The sequence below is a fragment of the Rhinichthys klamathensis genome, unplaced genomic scaffold (assembly GCF_029890125.1).
Source record: "Rhinichthys klamathensis goyatoka isolate OS25496 unplaced genomic scaffold, OSU_Roscu_1.1 h1tg000768l_1, whole genome shotgun sequence".
In the NCBI taxonomy this organism is placed as follows: domain Eukaryota; kingdom Metazoa; phylum Chordata; class Actinopteri; order Cypriniformes; family Leuciscidae; genus Rhinichthys; species Rhinichthys klamathensis.
In genome coordinates, this window is record NW_026607168.1 from 324,027 (window position 1) to 346,550 (window position 22,524).

Genomic DNA, 22,524 nt, shown 5'->3' on the forward strand with positions numbered 1-22,524 from the left:
TAAAATGGTTTAAAAGAAATGGTGATGGAATAATAATAATAATTTTAAACCAGTAAGAGTGAATAGCACAATAAATATGAACACAATTCTTCAAATTCTCCTTTTGTTTTTCAAATGTTACAAACCTAGGTATTGGGTTAGATTATAGCACACCAATCTTTAGTTTGATCTTTACATTAATTAAAAATGGTAGATTTCTAAACTACATTAATCTGTAGCAGATACATATGCTAATGTTATAATACATGTTTGAGACTGTGACACATAGAACAAAACATGGTGTAGACAAAAATAAAATAAAAAATAATTTTGTGTAGATCTGTATGCCTTTCAATACCCATATCTCTTTGTTTCTAACAACTGTGACCTTACATACTCATCCTGTGACTTCACACCTCTGTGCATTTAGATAGATGTTTGCTTCTGTGCATGGGATTTATTTTTAGTTTTAGCATACATTATGTTTCAAGACATCTAAAATATGGTAGTGATCACATTTTAAACATATATCCTGTGTTTGCACCATTTTGCAGACAAAATTATCCGTTTGTCTGTATGTTCAGAACATGTGCAAAGTACTTACAGCATCACGGAATGATGCACTGATCCCCATTGAGTTGTTTATAATCATTTCTTGTTTTATCGGGTGAATATAGTTCTTGTACGCTGATTCATGCATTATTAACGAGACAATTGAAGAGCTTATTTCAGAGCATGATTGTTGTCTTTAAAGGAACAGTAGCTTGGAAATGTCTGTGCCCTCATAAAGCCTGTGTAATGATGATATTGAGGCATTTCATATAGATACAAAACAGTGATTCAACACTGTTTGGTCTCAAATCAGAACTTATACATGTTGCTTGGTGTACCTTAAAATATATTTTAAACTATAAAGCTAAGGCTGCTAAGCTCTTTCATTAATGCTAGAACCAGGTGTCCTATTTGGGCACACACTGACACCACTGGAAGGGTGTGCTTTTTTAACTCTGTGCCAGCGTATGCAATAGATGGCTCATATTTCAGTACCCTATTTAACTAAATTTGGTATATTCTAACTCTTAATTTATTATTTTAATAAAAAGCCCCCACATGAATAGCTTCCACTCAGTGTCACCAATGGCAGAGCTTGGCAGCTGGCCTGTTTGGAGACTCTGTGTGCCCTCAGCTGCCTCCAGAAGTGACAGTCGGTTCTCTGTATAGACTATCTGACTGTTGGAAGGCTGGAATATTTGAATGTCATTGGGGGAGGTCATCTTTGGCTTGAGGAGGGGGCTGGTCAATAGGGGTTAATATATGCCTCTGCAATGGAGCAAGTGGAGACTTGCATTGATATTGGTGGCCAAAGGGCCCTTTTTGAGGCACCAGGGCCATCTGTACACAAGTTTAAATGGTATAGTCCAATTTGAACACCCCTCCATATTGAGCTAAAATGGAAGTGCCTCTTTTGCAGTGTTTGCTGGGAAGAAGAAGAAGTACAGTCGGGATTGGGACTTTGAAGAGAGCAATCTGAAAAGGTAAGAGGAGCTGTGTTCTCCAATGGCCCAGGCCACTGATGGATGGGCTCATTTGGGATGTACATTGGCCCTAATGCATGCCTGTATATGGATTTTTACAAGTCTTGCATGGTGTCTGTATAGGGTGAGAATAGATATCATGGTTAGCATGAACAAGGAAATATGGAGGGAGCTGCTAGGGGGAGCTATAACAGGGCAGACAACAGCTGGCTGAAAGTGATCTACTCCAAATGGGCTGTAGACTTTTTCAAATACTCACATTTTTGGGAAAACACAGGAAGATGTTGATTTGTTGTGCTTTGGCTTGTTAAAGATGGTCTGCAATTGTTCTGTCTTGATCCCTTGGCTGCTTGTCCAAGGGAAGTGTCCAATTTGACATACAGTCAATGCTGTACAAAAGAAAGAGAGGAAACATGTTAAGGATGGTCCCTGAAGACTAAAACGCACTTAAATGTACTAAAAGGATGTAAATCATATATATCATTGTGTATTTATGTGATTTTACCAGTTAATTTTGACATATTAGCTTCTCTGAGTGAACTGATAGAGAGCTTTAAAGATGGCCGCTCCTTGGAGTGGTGAATGCTGTTGGGACGGCTTACTTCCTGATTTATTCGACACTCTGGATTTTTTATCTCTGTGCTCAAACATATAAAACTGTTTTCAAGTTAAACTGCAAGAAAAAGAATAATCTTTTACAATTAAGTAACTAATAATCAGAGATATGGTTACTAGTATTGCTGACTTGAAGAAACCTTTAGGAGATCATGTACCAGTCTTAACTAAGTGAGCGTTGAGTGTAAACACTCTAATGAACTGCTTTTCTAGTTAAGCCTGGAGTATGGGAATAGTTAAGCACACAGTATGGACTAGTCTCAGATTAGTCTTGCCAGAGAGTCATCAGGGCCCTTTTCTAAGTTCTGTAATGGACTAATTAAGGCAGCCCAGCTTTTTATTATTTATAAATCAATATAAAACTTACAACATTTTGCTATTGGGCTGGTGTTGGTCCAAATGACCTATTAACCCTTTCAGTGTTGATCATATTAATCAATAATAAATATGTGTGTCTTTCCTGTTGGAATGGAGGGAAGTTGTGTTAAATTAAAATAAGTGAATTATATATATATTATAAAGCAAAATGTTGTAAGTTTATATATATGAACCTAATCATATTTGTTTACACTGAATAAGGCATAGAGGAACCGAAAAGGTTAAATATTCAAAAGTGATGGTCATATTAATCAATAATCATTCATCTTTTGATTTTATTTGTATCTTTCCTGGTGGAAATGGAGGGGATTTGTTTTATATTTGAATAAGCGAGTTATTCAGTTAATATAAATAAACGCAATCATATTTGTTTACACTCGATAAGGCATACAGATGAACTGAAAGGGTTAAATACGCAAAAGTGATGATCATATTAATCAATGATCATTAATCTTTTGATATCATGTTTGTCTTTCCTGTTGGAAATGGAGGGAAGTTGTTATATTTAAATAAGTGAGTTAGTTAATATAAATTAACCTTATCATATTTGTTTACACAAGATAAAGCATAAAGATGAACTGAAAGGGTTAAATACTGAAAAAATAGAAAGAATGGAGGATGTAGTAGGTGCAACTTTGTTATTCATATCCTAAAACCATCCAGCATTTAAAGGGTTAAATGTTGTCCTCCTGAGGGCATCACAGTCAATTTCACTTTGTCATTGTCTGGCGTTTTTTATCAGAAATCTGAAAATGTAAATTACTGCCCCCTCTGGATGGATCAGGAACAAGGGTCTGTGTCTCAAATGGGAAAATATGAACAGTAAATATACTTTCATTTAGAGTTGCATGCATCCCCTTTTTTGCTTAAAGACAGCTGCACATCATCTACTATCACAACGCAATGTATAATTCTGCTGTGAAGTTTCATAAGCTCTCTTCTCTCATAGACTACTGAACTACTACTATATTTTGTCCCGTACACTAAATCCAGAAAGTGTTAAAGTTCCCTGTTTGAGGATAGTTGTTTAACTTGAATGTGACAGCCTCATACAGCAGCATGCAGTGTCCTTATTGTGATGGTCGGTTGTCCTCCTAAAAGTGCTTTTTAACAAAAATGTACTTTTATATTTTATAGCTCGCTATACTACAGCCATACTACTTTACAAGTATGCCACAATATTCTTTTGAAAAGTCATTATTTAATTTGACATCAAAGAACATTGGTCAATTGTGGATATAGGTTTTAGTTCACCCAAAAAATTTCATCATTTACTCACCCTCATGTTGTTCCAAACCTGTATGAATTTCTTTCTTCTGTTAAACACAAGGGATGATATTTTAAAGAGTGTTGGTAACCAGACAGTTGACGGTAGCCATTGGCTTCCATAGTAGGAAAAAAAAATACTATAGAAGTCAATGGATTTGGAACAAGTTCAGGGTGAGTAAATGATAACAATTGTTTTGTTTGTGAACTATCCCTTTAAGTGGTAAGTCAGACATTTGCCATGACAACATTGTCACCTCAAAAAATATATATTTTATAACCATACTGTTTGTTTCTCCAAAGTTACGCGATAGTACTCTTTAATGAGCCACAAAGTGACATAAAAACATTGATTGAACCTTTAGAATGGATATTACGTCTTGCTTTTATATTAGTAGATACCAACAATTACCATACCATATTACCATACCAACATTTTTACTGATCCATCCCATATTTTACCCCCGAAATATTGTGAGATATGAAGTTGCAGTTGCTCAGAGACAGAAATGGAGCTTCCATATTTCTGTGTTAGCCTCTAAAATGATTTTTGAGTTTTAACAAAAATTAACTTTTATGTTTTTAGGGCCATATTGTTTAGCTTTCATAGAATTATGCCATAATATTCCGGTGAAGTCATTTTGTTCAATGAGTCATAATGTACTTTGACATCAAAAAACACTGATAGCTTGTTGATATGTCACTGTTTAATTGCTTTAATAACAGGGCTCAACAATAGCCCAGCTAACAAAAATGTGTTCTAAGAATGTTTTACAAATGTTTTTCTTAGTTATGCGAACACTAAGGAAGCATTCCATATTAACATTTTGCAAACATGATTAGAATGTTACTTTTTGAATGTTCTCAGAAGTAATAATATTTAAAAAAGGATGAACATCCATCTAAAATGTTTTAGGAAAAAAGATCCATGAATGATGTATAAATAATGTTTTTGTGCTAATTTTATTTATTAACATTATTAAAGACCAAATGACTTTGAACGGACGTTCTATTAACGTTACTGGAAGAACGTTCATTCATAACAGATAACAAGTGAAACTTGGCACAACGTTAGAATGAGAATGTTTCCTGTTTCCTGTTAGCTGGAAAGGTGTCAAATGGAATCTAAATTTACAAAAAAAGATCAGGCCTTTAGTTTGCAACAGTTGCTGTAAATTTCCACACACCGTTGCTGGAAAACAATAGCATACTGTGTGAAACATTTGATAACATTCTAACGGAGGCTACCAAGATTATCATTAATCATTATTGCAATTTCAACAGATAACTGACCCCAAACTCTATGAATATAATTTGCTAAAAGTTTTATGCTTTTTTCCCCCTCTGTTCTGCCGCAGGTACTTGGAAGGGGAAAAAAAAACAAGATCTCCATTTGGGACATCCGGTCTTTCTCACTGCAACGTAAGAGTTCATTTTCCTGTCTTAACTGGTTAGAGGTGACACTTATTCTCTGTTAAACAAAGTGAAAATGTGACCTTTTCCTCCAAGCATACAATGCATATTAGTTTCTTAGCTATTCGATTACAAAATGAACCCAGCCCAGTTCACACCACACATCTGTCATGAACTTGACTCTCTTCCAGCTGTTCAAATGGCAGCTGACACGCACAGTTGCTCGACCACCTCTCCTTTCTGCGTATATTCATCCTTTGTTTATGCTTTAGTGTTTTTCTCACTTAACCAGATAAGCCACACCACAGGACGTACCTGCTTCCTGAATTTTTACACACGGCCTCATGCATGAAACACGAGCGTATCTTCTTATGTAATTGTTGCATTTAATTAAATGGAATAATTGTTTAATGATCTACTGTACGGCCCATAAACTGTTTTTCCACACACTTTTTGACTCATGCATTAGTATTAGACTAGTCAACGTCAGAATTTCCTCTTTTTCTTTTTTTTATATAGGCAATCTACATGTTCTCTAATTTACTCATCTGCTCCAACTAGTTATTCATTCGTGTCTATAAGTGACAAGATTCAATTCTGAACTCGGCTGAGCGCATTGCAGCCATTTTCCATGCAGGGTGTGTGTGTTCTTCAGAAAGGGGGTTGCGGAAAAGCTGCATGCTTTTTTTTTCCCCCCTTCTAAACCAATCAGCATTGCTGTGGTATGAGTCACTCGCACACCCTGCCCTTTTTTGACAAAGAGGGAGGTGCTGTTTCTCAGACCGGACAGTGAAATGGTGGCTGCTTGTACAAAAACAGCAGCAACACCATTAGGAACTGACAGCTACAGACACATTTAAAGGTAAGATTCATAGCTTAGAACATTCTCCTGCTTAAACGTGTATCCTGTGACATGAGTGTGGAATAATATTGCTGCTTCATGTAACCGAAAATGTTTTGCTGTTCATCTAACCTCCTTCTTAAGCTAATTGTGTTAGCCTGTTTACAAGCCATACTGCCATTCATTCAGTCTAGAAACCTATTTTAGTGACTGACAAAGATAAACTGCATGTTATACAAAAAACTCTTTTTGTTTATAATAAGGAAAACATGAGTAAAGCCATGAGCATGACATCATTCATTATGCCATGTGGTTTGATGGGAATGTCAAACCTAACGTGCTTACTGTATTGGTTTTAGTTTTGAATTACTAGTTTGTTTGTCTGTGTCTGTGCAAACCGGTTTTTGATTACTACTGTATATTGAATAATCCCTTACTTTGTGAATAAGAGTCAACACTTAATGTGAACTTCCTTTCTGAAAGCACAAAAACCTGTAAATAAAATGTCATGTTATATACAAAATTTTTTTTTAAAGTAAATATATTTTCTACAGGTATGTCCCTGGCATGAAAGTAAAATTTTTAGTTACTAATTAGGAAACAGGTACAATTGATTATTATCATTCTGGACACGGCAGATTCAGAACTGGACAGCAACCTTTTACGTTTATAGAAAGAGAAAATATACATAACGGGCTACATAAACAGCTGCCTTTTAAGGTAGAATCTAATGGTCATTGAACCTTAAAAGAGATCAATTTGGGACACTCTACATAGGCAGCAACTCAAATAAAACCACAAGAGACAACTCAAAGTTGATTCCAATTGAGATAAATGTTAGTATGTTGCTATTCTAACAGCTTGGTACTCTAATATGTGTAAAAATACAAAAATCACACAAATTAGTAAAATTGTCCATTTTGAAATGTTGCATTGAACTATTTGATAGGTTTCAGTATTGAATGAAATGAAAGTTTACATTTCAAATATAGATTTATACTCAATTTAAAAATGTACAGTATATTCAAACAGAGAAGGAAATTCCACAAAGCATTTCTCCATTTTGACACTGCAGGTTCAGTTTCAAAATAAAGAAATGCGTTGTGGAATTGCCCTCTCTGTAAAGTATATGCACAATACTGAAGCCTAAAGGTATGGAAGCAGGGAAATTGCACTATTTTTGCCAAGGAAGCATGCTGGTTGTTGAATGTTCAGGACAAAAGTGTTGAAATGTAATTATGGTCTGTTCTGTTTTTATTAAGAATATGTTTTCCTTTAATTTCAGAATCAGACAACACTGAAAGACTAGAAGAGCCAAAGTCCAAGAGTCAGACCCATCTATGGCAGAAAAAGTGGAGATCAAAGCGACTGCGGTCAAAGTGCTGTGCTATGTGGAGAAAATCTCCTCCTTCGCCTCCTCCATAGATCCTCTCTTTGGGATTGTGACTTCAGTGGTCGGGGTCGTCAGGAAAGGCCTCACGGAAGAGGAAGACCATGAGATGGGCAAGGACTTCAGGGAGATCCATGAAAAGCTGGAAACCATCTCGGAGAAGAACAAGAAGGTGCTCCGACAGATCCGCATTGATGAGATCAACGAGAATTTCGGTAAACACGAGGAAGTCATCAAGCATCAGTACAATGCTTTCAACACAATGTTGGAAAGAGTAAAACTGGACCCTGAGAACTCAGATCATCACATGCAGGAGTTTGTGAAGATCTACGAGAAGGACGGCAGCGACATGAGCTTAGATGTGTTTTATCGTGGTGTGAAGGGAACCGCTGTGTTTGGGAGACCCATCCTACAAGTGTACCTGGAGAACTGTCAAAGGAACAAAAAGGTGATGGAGGCCCGCTGCTCTCACCTGGCCCACCTGTTTTACATCGGACTTATGGGGCTGATGGCCTACTACGCCGTCAGTGAGGATGACGAGGATGAAGTGAAAGACAAATGGGGCCCGAGGGTCATTGAGATTCAAGACAAGATGCAAGAAGTTCTGGACCAATGCACTGAGGAAGACTGAAGTCACACTGAACAACTGCTGAGACAAATCCGTTTCATAATATGCTGAAAGTTTTAATGTCACAAGCAATCTTGAATAAGGAAGTTTCAATAAATCCTGTGGGGTGTAAAATGGGTCATTCTTTCTCTGCTTGACAATGGACTTTTTGATGCAATCTCTTCTTGAAGGGATAGTTCACCCAAAAATGAAAATTATCACTTAATCTACTCACCCTCAAGCCACCCTAAGTGTAAATGACTTTCATCTTTCAGCCAAACACAATCAGAGTTATAAAAGCTCTCTTCCAAGCTGTATAATGGGAGGGAATAGAGACCAAAAAAAGTGCATCCATCCATCATAAAAGTAATCCATACCAATAAAGGCCTTCTGAAGCAAAGCCAGGATATTTTGTAATAGAACTCAGATTGTGTTTGGCTGAAAGAACAAAGTCATATACACCTACACTAGGGTGGCTTGAGGGTGAGTCAATTATGGGATCATTTTCAAAAACTATCCCTTTAATACTGTATATCACGGCTAAAAATGTTTTTAAAGAATATTAAGCATGTTTTGGTCATTATTGTGACTTAATATATTGTAAAAAATATATATTTCTAATGATGTGAGTCTTTGATGTGAGTTACACATTACGAATTATTATATAATTATTTGCTTATGTTTGATTATTCTTTGCACAATAAATGGATATATTTTGTTTTCTCTCATATGGCAGTTAGTCTTTGTATTTGTTGTGTTATATGACCAAATGTGATTTCTGCCATGTCAATTCATGATGTGATCACTAAGGACTATGACTGCAGAATGCAGGTGAATATGGAAATTGCTTTGATTTGCATTAAATGCAAAGTTGTCAAAGTTTCAAAGGCAGATTGATGTGGTTACAGAGTCTAATCTAAAATAAATGTTTAAAGGAGTATTCTGTGGTCAAGTTAAGTTTAATCAACAGCATGTATGGCATACTATTGCTTACAACTTCCACTTCTTTCTGGGTTATAAAGGGGCACTCATAATGGAAGTAAAGACCTTTATGTACTCACTGTTGCAAGTATACTCAAGACTTGCATGTTAACATGATTTAGTGTGAAAAATCTCTTATTCTGTGTAGTTTAGTGCTGTCGAATCAATTAATCGCATCTAACATCAACATTTGTGTGTGTGTGTAAAAATAGTATATAATATATATATATATATATATTAGGGGTGTAACGATACCCTCATGTCACGATTCTGAACTCACGATACGATGTTATTGCGATACTCCAAGACATATGATAAAAGGTTAACAAAAAATGTACTGTTGATTAAAACAAGACTTGGTGCTTGTAACCCAAGGACAATGACACCAGAATAAAAATATTCATGATTCTGAAGCTGAAAATACAGAATTATTTTAGACGAATATGCTTGCACTCCGTCACTGACTAGATATATTTAAAATAATGTATAGGCCACTCTTTACTGGTAACATAAGACATTTGGCATTATCAGGACCCACAAATATTCCCCCATTTCATTATTATACATTATAATCAACATTATGTATAGTAGTTTAATGTAGTACTGACACTAAAAGTCTGAAAAAATTGAATTTATTTCTCACACAGTAATTTTTATTTTGGGGGAACTATCCACGATACATATTGTCACTATACGTATTGTTGCATTTTTGTATTGCGATATATTGTGGCACGATATATTGTTATACCCCAAATATATATATATAATTCTACATGCATATATTATATAAACAAACTTTTATGTTAGAATCGATTAATTGCGATTAATCAATTTGACAGCACTCATATATACGTGTGTGTATATATGTATACACACACACATGTATATTTACAAACTTTTGTTTGGTGCGATAAATCGCGATTCGTTGATTTGACAGCACTTTGATTGGATTAATCGATTTGACAGTGTAACCCGTAAAGAAAAACTACAAATTATGATTTACAGCTCAAATAAAGTGCACATTGTAAGAGCTTTTAAAATAAGCCTTACATTTCTGCTTTTAAATGACCTAATTTACCTCCATTAAAAGTTCCTCACTGTTTTTTGCTAATTTTTTTAAAAGAAAACGAGGAACAAAATTATTCTTGCAGTAATCAACATTAAGCCGCAAATGCTGATTGAGCCATGGATTCCTTGTAGATGTTTAACTCTGAGATTGTGATCTGTTTCCTTCTTCAGGTCAGCTATAAGATAAGAGCTTAATACCTCCAATCTTCCTCCAGACACAATGGCTGAGATCTTCGAGGACCGAGAGAAGCTGAAGAGGGGCCTTGTGAAGGTTCTCGAATGTGTGGCCACCATCTCGTCAGCAGCAGCGGTGGTCAATCCCATCTTCGGCGTGGCCGGCTCTCTCATCCGGGTGGTGCTGCACCATGTGGACGATGAAGACATTCAGAAACTCAGACGGGAGTTCGGCAGCGTGAATCGAGCCCTGGATGAAATTTCACAGCAGAACCGCCAAGCCCTGCTGCAAATCAGGAAGGAGACGTTGGACAAACAGTACCACGAGGTGGAAGAAAACATTCGCAATCAGTTCCGCAAATTCGTGGAGATCGTGGAGGCCAAGCCGGAGAACCTGCAACGCAAGAAGGAAGATTTCGTCGAGAGCTTCATCAACGACAAAGATGACCAGAACATGTACACGCTTTATGAAGGCGTGATGGGGAAGCGCAAACTCTTCAGCCAGCCCATTCTGGAGGTGTACATGAAGCATTCGCAGGGTGACAAGCACGTCATGGAAAACCTCTGCACGCGACTCGCATACCTGTTCTGCATCGGGTTCATCGCTCTGATGGGCTACTACGGCATCCTGGGGGATGACTTGGAATCTCGCAACGAGGAATGGGAAGAGAATATGAAGAACGTGCAGGTGAAAATGCAGGAGGTGCTGAGGAGATGCAAGTGATCCTGATGCCTTTCTGCACAACCAACGCTCTTTATTGCACTTGTGCTTTGCCTTTTCCTGTAATGGACTTCATCGACCTGCAGCATCTAATGCAGCATTATCCTCCTGATGAGCAGGTTATGCTGACGGGTTCACAGTCATTTCCTGTAATCTGCTTCTTGTTTTTGTTTTTTAATCACATGATCACATTTCTTCATGCCTTGCCTCAGTTTAACACTACATGACAAACATAATTCACACTAATCTACAGAATGCTGACTGTGCTTATATCAATATTATTAAAGTTCAAAAGCAGTGTCACCTTGAAAATTATTTTTTTAAAAGCTTCAACACTACATAAATATAAATTATGTTCAATGAAACTATCTCTCTCTCTATTATCTATCTGTCTGTCTATCTAGCATCTATCTATCTGTCTTTCTATCTATAGGCCTATATCTATCTATCTATACAAACGTTGCAAAATAAAGAGCATACAATTTTCTGTCTGAAATTTTCATGTTTATTTTTTCGCATACTTAAATCTATTTAGTAGTAGATTCGAGTATGCATTTAATTGTATCGTGTGTCATTTTTAGTGCCATTGGAACAGATTATCAGATCATATATTTTAATATAAGAAGTGACATCTAAACTGAAGTTTTTTTTTTTTTTTTTGCATTCCTTTGACCCTTTTATTTGGGATAAATAAAGCACCTGATGTGCTTGCTATACCGCAACCCAATGTACAGTGCTGCACGTTTAGTCTGTTCAGTCAAGATTGAAGTTTATCTAGATAATCATGTTTCTTTTACATGTATCCGTAAAGCACTGGCATATAAATGCCACTATAATTCTGTGTCATGTACTTGAATGTCTTGAGGATTGGAACATGTAACCTTCCCAATCATTATTAAAACACATTTTCTTGTTATTCAGTCTTTGGAATGCTGTTGCACTTATAACACTGTACAATATTGTTACATTTTTCAATAAAGATACAAGGAAATATTCCAAGTAGTTTTGACTCAAATTCTTTACATACAGTATATATACACTCACCGGCCACTTTATTAGGTACACCTGTCCAACTGCTCGTTAACACTTAATTTCTAAGCAGCCAATCACATGGCGGCAACTCAGTGCATTTAGGCATGTAGACATGGTCAAGACAATCTCCTGCAGTTCAAACCGAGCATCAGTATGGGGAAGAAAGGTGATTTGAGTGACTTTGAACGTGGCATGATTGTTGGTGCCAGAAGGGCTGGTCTGAGTATTTCAGAAACTGCTAATCTACTGGGATTTTCACGCACAACCATCTCTAGGGTTTACAGAGAATGGTCCGAAAAAGAAAAAACATCCAGTGAGCGGCAGTTCTGTGGGCGGAAATGCCTTGTTGATGCCAGAGGTCAGAGGAGAATGGCCAGACTGGTTCGAGCTGATAGAAGGGCAACAGTGACTGAAATAACCACTCGTTACAACCGAGGTATGCAGCAAAGCATTTGTGAAGCCACAACACGCACAACCTTGAGGCGGATGGGCTACAACAGCAGAAGACTCCACCGGGTACCACTCATCTCCACTACAAATAGGAAAAAGAGGCTACAATTTGCAAGAGCTCACCAAAATTGAACAGTTGAAGACTGGAAAAATGTTGCCTGGTCTGATGAGTCTCGATTTCTGTTGAGACATTCAGATGTTAGAGTCAGAATTTGGCGTAAACAGAATGAGAACATGGAACCATCATGCCTTGTTACCACTGTGCAGGCTGGTGGTGGTGGTGTAATGGTGTGGGGGATGTTTTCCTGGCACACTTTAGGCCCCTTAGTGCCAATTGGGCATCGTTTAAATGCCACGGCCTACCTGAGCATTGTTTCTGACCATGTCCATCCCTTTATGGCCACCATGTACCCATCCTCTGATGGCTACTTCCACCATGTCACAAAGCTCTAATCATTTCAAATTGGTTTCTTGAACATGACAATGAGTTCACTGTACTAAAATGGCCTCCACAGTCACCAGATCTCAACCCAATAGAGCATCTTAGGGATGTGGTGGAACGGGAGATTCGCATCATGGATGTGCAGCCGACAAATCTGCGGCAACTGTGTGATGCCATCATGTCAATATGGACCAAACTCCCTGAGGAATGCTTCCAGCACCTTGTTGAATCTATGCCACGAAGAATTGAGGCAGTTCTGAAGGCAAAAGGGGGTCCAACCCGTTACTAGCATGGGGTACCTAATAAAGTGGCCGCAGAGTGTGTATATATATATATATATATATTTTACATACAGTATATATATCTTTTTTTATTGGTATATTCCTGTGAATTAATTAGTTAATCTATATACATTTAATTTAAAGATATATCCATGAGAAATGCACATAAAATGTGTATACATATGTTATTGAACTAAAGGGAATTATAGTAGATGAGGGGACTTCTGTAGGGGACTGTTTTTCTTGTTACATGATTTTCTAATTTAGATTTCCATGAACTGCATTTCATTATAAAGCAATGCTGAAATAGTCCAATTTATAAAAATAAAAACGTTCCCGGAAGTGAACCCATGTTGAACACCAAGTGTATGCTATGATCTTCTGCCACTAGATGGCAGAATAAGAGCACAATCTGAGATTTAGGCCTTGGAATATGGATAGCCTACTAGCATACTGTGTGTTTAGAATCTACACATTTTTAATGTGTATAAAAACAGCATGCGATATGCAATTATAAACATTTCAAATTGTAGCACGTTTGAACACTCACATGTTCTCACTACGTTGTTATAAATAAATCAGCCTAATTTGCATTTTTAATTGTATTTCATTCATTTTGTGTATAAATGGTAAATATTTAAATAAATAAATGTACTGTACGGTTTCGTATCAATACGTCAAATGCAGCAGACATTAAATATTTTTCCATTTCAGACTTTAAAAAACCCTCCTAAACCTGGTAAAACATCTACTATAACCTACTAAAATATATTTTTTTTAGCTACGTTGTTTGATTTTGTTTTTAATCAGAAGAATATTACAAATTTTAATGATCATAAAAAAAATGATGGTGTAGTTAATAAGTACCAGGAGCAGCTGAACTTTGCCAACTAACTTGCCACATCTCGATCCCTTGTTCTTGATCTGCGTTCTCCTTATTTTTATTTAATAGTCCATAAACGTTAATAAGATTAACTTTACCCCGTGTTACGTCACAGAAGACAGATCTTTAGTCTTGGTCCGCCTCATTCACGTCATCATCAGCCAGAAACACTTGCAAAGACTCTTACATCAAGACAGACAGGCAATCATATGGACACGTGATTCTGAAAGAAAGAAAGAAAGAAAGAAAGAAAGAAAGAAAGAAAGAAAGAAAGAAAGAAAGAAAGAAAGAAAGAAAGAAAGAAAGAAAGAAAGAAAGAAATGATACAGAAGTCATGATACACAAAACAATTGAAAAACGGTCAAAATGTAAAAGGAAGCAGCAACGATTTGGCATTTTACTTGGGAAAAAGGAAACTCCAATGAATGAATGAATCGTGCACCTTTGTCAGTTTGACATTACGCTTTCAGATCAAATAAATGTGTCAGTTTTGTTTTATTTAATTGTTTACCCAGCAACTATTTTTGTTTGGTGGACATAGGCTAAATCACAAAAATGTCGTTGAAAGCTTTGAAACAAAGAGAGAAAAGGGGGGAAAAAAGCTTAGACTTTAGATGTAAAACCTAGTAACTTCCCCATGTCACACACTCTGGTCTCCCTGTAATATAATCAGAATCACCATATTCACAACACCCGCACCTTCTCTGTTGGGTCTCATGGGAATATGTCATCATGTTCAGCAGTTTCCGTCCATGTATGACGCATTCAGACACAAGGTCACACGTACCTGACTTATTTCCAAACGATTATTAGTGGATTGTTAGTAAAAATAAATGTACATCCACCACTTGATTTACCTATAGACTATACAGATGCATGTGATTTCCGTCTTTTCGTTCCTTTTATCCACGTTTGATTCATAATATATGCATATGGACCCTCCTTCATCAGCACACGCTCAGAGAAGAGAACATTTAAGCACAGAGTAGCTATTATCTATATTTTCCCCTGGATTTTCCCATATAATATAATTTTGATATTATAGCCTATAACATAATACAATAAAGCGAGTTAAGCTCAAATATATCATTAGAATGCGTGAAATACCTGCCATCCTTGTGTGGAAAATATCTGCGCCTGTTTCTTGTTGTCCACTGGAGCTGCTCCATGTTGCGCATTGCGCGCAATATTCCTCTTGATGAACAAACATTACGCGCTAGTTCAATCTAGAAACAACACACAACTCTTCTATCTGTTGTCAAACAATGAATAAAACGCAAAGTATAGCCAACCATGTCAAAAATGAGACATCTACCCGGCTGTTGCCAAGGGCTTTCCAAACCAAAATCATCTTAACGCATCCTCAGCGCGCGCAACTCTCTCTCTCTCGCGCGCGCGCGCCCTCGCGCTGTCTCTCTGTTCATTTCACAGTCACTCAGATCATCACAAATATCCTCCTCAAGCCAATACCTGAGGGAAACCTGACTTTCGGACACGTAATTCGGACAGAAGCTCTTCAACCTGCCAGACGTGAGAAACCTGTTTGAAATCTTTTCTGCGCGTGTTAATGCTGCGATGCGCGTATAGGACACTTATGAGGCAGACTGCGCTTTAAAACGCTTTTCGAGGTGTGTCCTTTTTACGGAACAGAAGATGGCACATTCAGTGGTGCCATACATGATTCTAAGTCGTATTATTTTGCTCTGAATATGATATTTTTGAGGTTTAAAATGTGTCTGGGCTTGATTTAACACGATTTGCTTATTAACATGCATGCAGATTTAAAAATAGAAAAAAAATGCTGATGGCACAATTGGCTATCCTTGTAAAAATAGTAACGTGATGAGGGTTTCATCCCTATGCGTAATGCTTTTTTTGCAGTGATGGAAAACACTTGTAATCATTTCGATTATAAAAGGACGATTTATGAGAACAAAAGTAGGTTACACTTTATTTTGATGTGTCCTTGTTACAGTGTAATTATACATTTAAGTAATATTAATTACATGTACTTACTATATGGTTAAGGTTTGGTTTAGGGTTAGTTGTTTTTACTGTTATGACTGTAGTATGTGTAACAAGGACACTGTGTAATTATATAAAACATAATTATGACATAGCTGAACCAATGCACTTCAGATTTCTTTCTCTCTCTCATATTTGGCTGTACTGTCTGAGGACAGCTTTTCTAATATTCATTTACAACGTCTTCTCCCAGACGAGAATGAGAGAGACTTCGTTTAAGTCTATTTTTTATTTTTCTTGAACAATAAGAATTAAAAAGTGTTCTGAGCTATGAAATGAGATTTGAATAGTAAAAGAAAGAAATGTGTCTTTGATGTAATTGCTTTTGTTTGTTTTTAGAAATGTCCAGTCCACTGGAGAGGGTTGTAGCCCAGAAGAAGGAGGCCATTGAAGCAGTGATGGAGATGTTTGAGAGAGGAGCCGAGGTGCTGGCCAGCGCTGTTGGAGAGATGTGTCCTCTGTTTGAAGCTTCTGCACCAGTTTTGAGGCTGGTCTTGGACAATGTGGAAAGCAAGGAGATCACATATGTCAAAGATCAGTTTCTAGTTGTGAGGAGCAAATTGGATGTCCTCTCATCTCAAATAGAAGACATCAACTGCGAGATTAAAAAGGGACGCTTGGATTCTGAGTTCTTCGCTGTGGAGGAAAATCTATGCAACCAGTTTAGAAAATACATTGACATTCTGGAGGCCAAACCTGAGTATAAGGAGGTCAGAAAACGCTTGTTCTTGCAGCATTTTCCCAAAACAGGAGGAGAGAAGAACCTCTACATGCTTTATGATGCTGTGATGGGGAACAGCATTTTTGGGGAGCCAATCCTGGATGTTGTGGAACAATACGAGGCCAGAAACAGAAGGGTCCTGGAAGATTTCTGCGTCAGGCTGAAGGAGCTGCTCTGCCTGGGAATAATCGCTCTGCTGGGATATTGTTTCCTTACTCAGGGAGAAGAAGCAGAGCAGGAGAAGATTCAAGAGTGGAGCGCAAAGATCCAAGAAATTGAGATGAAAATGAAGGAAGCGATAGAGAAATGTGTGCATTCGTTTCCAGAGCAAGCTGAACTGGACATCAAGAGGCTTGTGAAGGAGAGAGAGGATGGGAACCTCCAGGAAACGGCCAAGGAACTGCTGGACTTCCTGGTGAAGAAGTACGACTGGGTGAGCTGGTCCATCAGAGGCGTTAGTGACTTGGGCAAAATTAGGAACTTGAGAGCTGGACAGAACTTTCAGAGTGTGGCCGGACAGAGTTATTTTGAAGTATCTGAAGGAAACGACATAAACCTGGTGGTCTCGTTCTGCAGCGCCCCTCAGCCCGTGCCCAATGAGAGCATCAGACAGATGATGGAAGGTCCTGCGAGGAAGGGGGATGCCAAAGCCGTCGTGGAGCTTCTGGAGAAGCAGTTAGCTGGCTTTCTGGTTCATGCCGTCAGTCGTCACAAGGAGAGCTTCGCTGTGTCGAGTTTTCCTGAAGAATGTCACTACTGGGACAAACACAAGAACGTGAATGTATGTGTGCATGCAGAGGAGGTTTAGAAACTGGATCATTAATTTACCCAGCTAACAGGGAACGTTCTCGGAACTTTAGCTAACGTTCTGGCAATGTTCTCTCAAAGTTATGAACAAATGTTCTTCCAGGAATGCTATTAGAACATTTGTTTAAAGTTAACTGGTCTTTCTCAAAATGTTAGCTCAAAAATTAATCATTCAATGTTTGTTTTACTGAAATATTTTAGTTGGATGTTCGGAATGTTTTAGAATGTTCAAAGAAAATTCAAAAGTAACATTCCCATAAAGTTTGCAGAATAAAATGGAAGGTTTAATGTTCGTAAACTTTTTTTAAACATAAAAAACAAACAAAAAAACTGGACGTTTTTAACCATTCCGAAATGGGAATGTTAGCAAAATGTCCTCAGAACACATTTTTGTTAGCTGGGTATACAATATTTCACAGTATTTAAAATCACACTAAATATAATTATATACTATAACTGCACTTTATGATATATGCTTTGAAAAATATGTATAAGGCATTGTTCATTGTCAGCTCACTGTGTCTAACAAATATTGCATTTATTGTAATTCTTCACTCCATTTTCATGGTTCTAAAATGAAAGTTTTAAAATTTTCAGACTAACTATAACTAGCCCATCTGTGTATGCACTTTTATAAGCAATTATATCAAGTTTGTATTATTTTATGCTTTAAATATGTATGTATCTATGTCTGAAATCATGCATTTAAACAATACCATGATAAAAAAACAATGTTGTGCAGTTGTGTGAAAAGGTTGGGGAAATGGCTTTTGGGCCAAGTATTTAAATGGTGCCAGGACTGGCAGTTTGGTCTTTGTGAGAATGACCTACTTAGAGCCAGCAGAATAAAAATGCCCCATCAACCATGAAAAGAAGCAGTAAAGACAAACAAGTCCAGTTGTCTTGTCTCAGCAAACTGAGCCAGCACTGCGCAAAAGTAAAATGAGAACCTTTGCAAAATGAATACGTTTCCAAGAAATATTCTAAAATCCATTGCTATGATATACCACCCGCCACATTTAATTAAATGCCTGTTTTTGCACGCAAGTCAGCATTTTCTGGCCAGCGTCTGCAGAAACATGGCAAGTGACGTTTCACTTTGTTAATATAAAGCCGACGAGCTCAAAGTGCTGTGATCAGCTCTCCGGATACAGTCATCAAAATCACTGAGGTGCTGAGTGAAGGATCAATCCATCACTTAACACTCGGAGGGACCATCTATTTCCATTGTTCTTCTATTCTATTCTGTGTGTTTCTATTGCCAGTTAATGCTAAGAAATATGATTGTAAATGCATTATGTTTGAAACTCTACTCAAAATCACAGAACATAAACAATGTGATTTGACCCTCTGGAACCAGATCATTAAAAACCATTTATAACCATACAAGTTGTGACCCAAACCACCATGGGTGATGACCTTTGACCCCTTCACACATAATTCAATATGACCATCCTCTTTATATGCCAATAAGTTGTTTATTAATGACAACTTAAACCTCCTTTTATTGTAACCTTATTTTAAACTTGAAAGGATATATATAAATATATATATAAATATATATATATTAATTTACAGTAATAACTCATGAATGAAATTTTTCCTTTTACCCAAGATTTTACCCACATTTGCATTAATGCATTTGTTGTTAACTTAACTGAAACTTCATAAGTGAAAATAAAAGGCATTTTCTTGCTTTTGTGATTGACATTACAACCCTAAATGCAATCCTCTCTCAAAATACACCATTTTGACACATAAATAAAGAAAGACTCATTCTTTTCTCGTTTTGAAGTAAAAAGAAACATATTTGTGAATACTGATTCATTCATTATTTTCAATATAATTTTTCCCTTTCTTATTGAAAACATACATGGTGCATCCTGGAATATCTACAGATAAAACAGTTTTTTTTTTCTCCTGCTTCCGAGTCTGAATGGAAATGCATGGCTCGGCCTGTATTCATTAGCGGTTGAGGCTTCTGTCCTGGTTGGAGTTATTGATCCATGTGGTGTCCATCTCTGATAAAGAGCTGAAACCTTAAGACCTTAAACCTGTCTGTTACTAGACCAAAACAAACACACAGCCAGATGTTGTGCTGGAACACTTACTAAAACTTTTTTGCATAAAGGCATATGAAACCACAATCATCTCCAGGAAAGGGCATCAGTCAATATCAATATTTAATAAATAAATGAGTGATCTTATGAATCTCAACATAATAGTAGTGCGGAGGCGGTCAATCAATCCGATGATCCCTCATTCCAGCAGCATCTGCCAATCACAGCCAGAGCTAATAGCATTACCTTTTTGTCAGAGTGGACCATCGACCCGCTTCCTGCCTTTAAGTGGCCTGATCTGATAAAAAGCATTAAAACATTTGTACTGTGACACACACCAGCTCACTGTCCGCCTCCGCACTGGATCTATCCTTCTGATGCGCCTGGTTGTGCCATATAAAAACTCTGAATACAGTTTGCAAAAAGATCTTCTATCTTGGTAAATATGATATTTGATGCTCCAATTAAACTTTTCGAGTAAAAAAAAAAAAAAAAACCTCTCAATCGTGGTGCCTTAAAAGGATAGTTCACCCAGAAATCATCATTTTTGTCATCATTTACTCACCCTCAAGTTGTTCCAAACTTGTATGAATTTCTTTCTTCTGCTGAACACAAGAGAAGATATTTTGAAGAAAGCTGATAGAAGTCAATGGGGTCCATCAACTGTTTGGTTCTTCAAAATATCTTCTTTTGTGTTCAGCAGAAGAAATACATTTAAATTTTTGTGTGAACAATAGCATAACACAACTGTAAGGAGAGCATCAAACAGAACTGTAAACTAAGCTATAACCATTATTAATGGTCAGCAACAACAATTAACGGTTCTTATTAGTCAGAATCTTGCCCAGGACACCACAATTAAATATTCATGAGCTTATGGCCACGCCCCTCAAACACAATGCACAGGCAGACCTCCTTTTTCACATTTTTTTTTGACCTCCTTTTTCACATTTCCTTTAATTAAATGAAAGGTTTGTTCAAATCACAGTGTGCATACATTAAAGCTGTTTATTTATGTATTTTTTTCCAGAATTTATTTTATTAAGCCCCCTTTTTCTTTTCAAAAACAGTAAAACACAGTAAACAACAACATGTATTTTGAGATTATGTTCACAAAGCAATTATCATTATTATTATTTAAATGATTATACTTTATACTTGTTCAGGATTCATGGAAACCTCATTTCAATAAAGGGAAGATGAAAATAAAAGAAAGTGTGAGTTTGAGTCTTTGGAGCAGGAGGTAAATGACACTCTGATTATGCTCATGGGTTTATTTCTGTCCGCTCGTTCGCCAAACCATTAGCGTATTACAGTTCTAATCGGTATATTGATCTCGTTTTGGCTCCATCTGCACTCGCTCTCATTTCACACACCGTGTTGGAGCCTCAGAGTGTAATGCGGTTCTCTCTCTTCTGACCTTTCTGAAGGTCAACAGCATTTGTTTGTGCACATTTGCAGATATCACCAATAAAGAATAACAGCATGTTTCAGCAATAATTTGGGGATGATATAATTGATCAATTTCTCCTGCAGAGTTTGGAAACTTGGAACAGTAATGAGTGGACTGCACTATATTCCTACAAAAACACAAAGCTTGGATGTAATTCTCACATGACCTTCGTTTCCATACTGGAACAGGCAAACAAACATGTCTTTTAAAAGCAGAGTTCAGGCCCCTCAACAAAAGTACAGTTTAAACTTGTCCAAAAATTATTTTTATTTATTTTTTACTTTGCAATGAACAGTTCTCAAGTTTTCAATCAATAGTTAGTGCAATCTTATTAGTGCAATATTTATAATATTTGACTACATAATTGTTCAGTTTTGTATTGGACTCGTATGTCATATTGTTTGTGTTTGTTTTATAATTTCTTTGGCACCAAGGGAAGCATTTCCTAATTTCATTGTATGCGAGTAATGACAATAAAGGCGTACTACTCTATTTCTATTCTGACATGTTCAGCATGGACAAATGTGTGGAGTGTTTTTGTTTTTTGTTTTTTTGCATGTCACCCCAAAAAAACCGGAGACCTTACATGCAGAATAAGAAATGTCTTTCTTATATGCAGGTTTATATGCAGACTTACTGACTATTTTAAAATATATTTTTATATAGAATATAAAATTCTAAAATATATAGTATAATTTCAAATTAATATCAATCCTAGTCCAGAACAGTGTAGTATTATTTGTATACTATTATATATATATATATATATATATATATATATATATATATATATATATATATATATATATATATATATATATATATTAGATTTAATTTTTAGCCATTTTATTATGTGCATATGTAATTTTTATTCGTTTTTTAAAAAATATATTACTATTTAGGTTACATTTATTTTTTATTTCAGTTTTAGTTTTTATTTGTTTTTATAAGTTTTTCATCTAATATTTTGTTTCAGCTTTATTTCAATTAAAAAGTTTTCAATAGTTTTAGTTATTGATATTTAGTTATTGATATCCAGTTTTAGTTAATAATATCCCTGGTCTGGATTCTCTCTACTCACTGCTGAATGTTCATAGTTCTGAGGGCGAGAAGAACTGAACTGACATGATAAAATCCACAAAACATGATTAATAAAGTCCAAGCACCCTCACAGCACATAAAGCAGATCTGTATTAAGAACTGGAAAGCACGGGTGTTCTTAGTTAATCACAGTCTTGTGGTGTATGGGTTTGGGGATTGAGGTTTCATCTGTCGTTTTTAAGAGCATCAAAACACACGCTTAGGTGAAATGGACTGCAATCCATCTACAGCCTCCAACAAGCCACTGAACATTTCCAGCTTCCTGTGATCTAGCCGTGTATCGATCTCTTGAGTCTGAATG

The 22,524-nt window shown here is 36.6% G+C and overlaps 2 protein-coding genes across 5 annotated transcripts; both read left to right on the forward strand.

The window, feature by feature from the left end:
- The first annotated feature begins 1,072 nt into the window (after nucleotides 1-1,072).
- rpz (rapunzel) lies at nucleotides 1,073-11,054 on the forward strand. Of its 4 annotated transcripts, none has more exons than XM_056243006.1 (3): nucleotides 1,073-1,526; nucleotides 5,143-5,195; nucleotides 7,313-8,212. In XM_056243006.1, the coding sequence occupies exon 3, from the start codon at nucleotides 7,368-7,370 to the stop codon at nucleotides 8,046-8,048; it is 681 nt and encodes a 226-aa protein (XP_056098981.1). In that variant the 5' UTR covers nucleotides 1,073-1,526; nucleotides 5,143-5,195; nucleotides 7,313-7,367; the 3' UTR covers nucleotides 8,049-8,212. The 4 variants fall into 4 exon arrangements, with proteins under 4 accessions (XP_056098981.1, XP_056098980.1, XP_056098982.1 ...); XM_056243005.1 differs by having other exon boundaries at nucleotides 1,073-1,514; nucleotides 5,132-5,195; XM_056243007.1 differs by lacking the exon at nucleotides 7,313-8,212 and adding an exon at nucleotides 10,245-11,054 and having other exon boundaries at nucleotides 1,076-1,514; nucleotides 5,132-5,195.
- A 4,436-nt stretch (nucleotides 11,055-15,490) lies between these two features.
- rpz6 (rapunzel 6) lies at nucleotides 15,491-17,610 on the forward strand. Its single transcript, XM_056243003.1, has 2 exons — nucleotides 15,491-15,586; nucleotides 16,421-17,610. Exon 2 carries the CDS (start codon nucleotides 16,423-16,425, stop codon nucleotides 17,608-17,610), a length of 1,188 nt encoding a protein of 395 aa, XP_056098978.1. The 5' UTR covers nucleotides 15,491-15,586; nucleotides 16,421-16,422.
- The last annotated feature ends 4,914 nt before the right edge of the window (nucleotides 17,611-22,524 follow it).

What these genes read in the sequence shown, in the direction of transcription:
- rpz6 (XM_056243003.1), top strand. Translation starts at nt 16,423, where the DNA reads ATGTCCAGTCCACTGGAGAGGGTTGTAGCCCAGAAGAAGGAGGCCATT.
- rpz (XM_056243006.1), top strand. Translation starts at nt 7,368, where the DNA reads ATGGCAGAAAAAGTGGAGATCAAAGCGACTGCGGTCAAAGTGCTGTGC.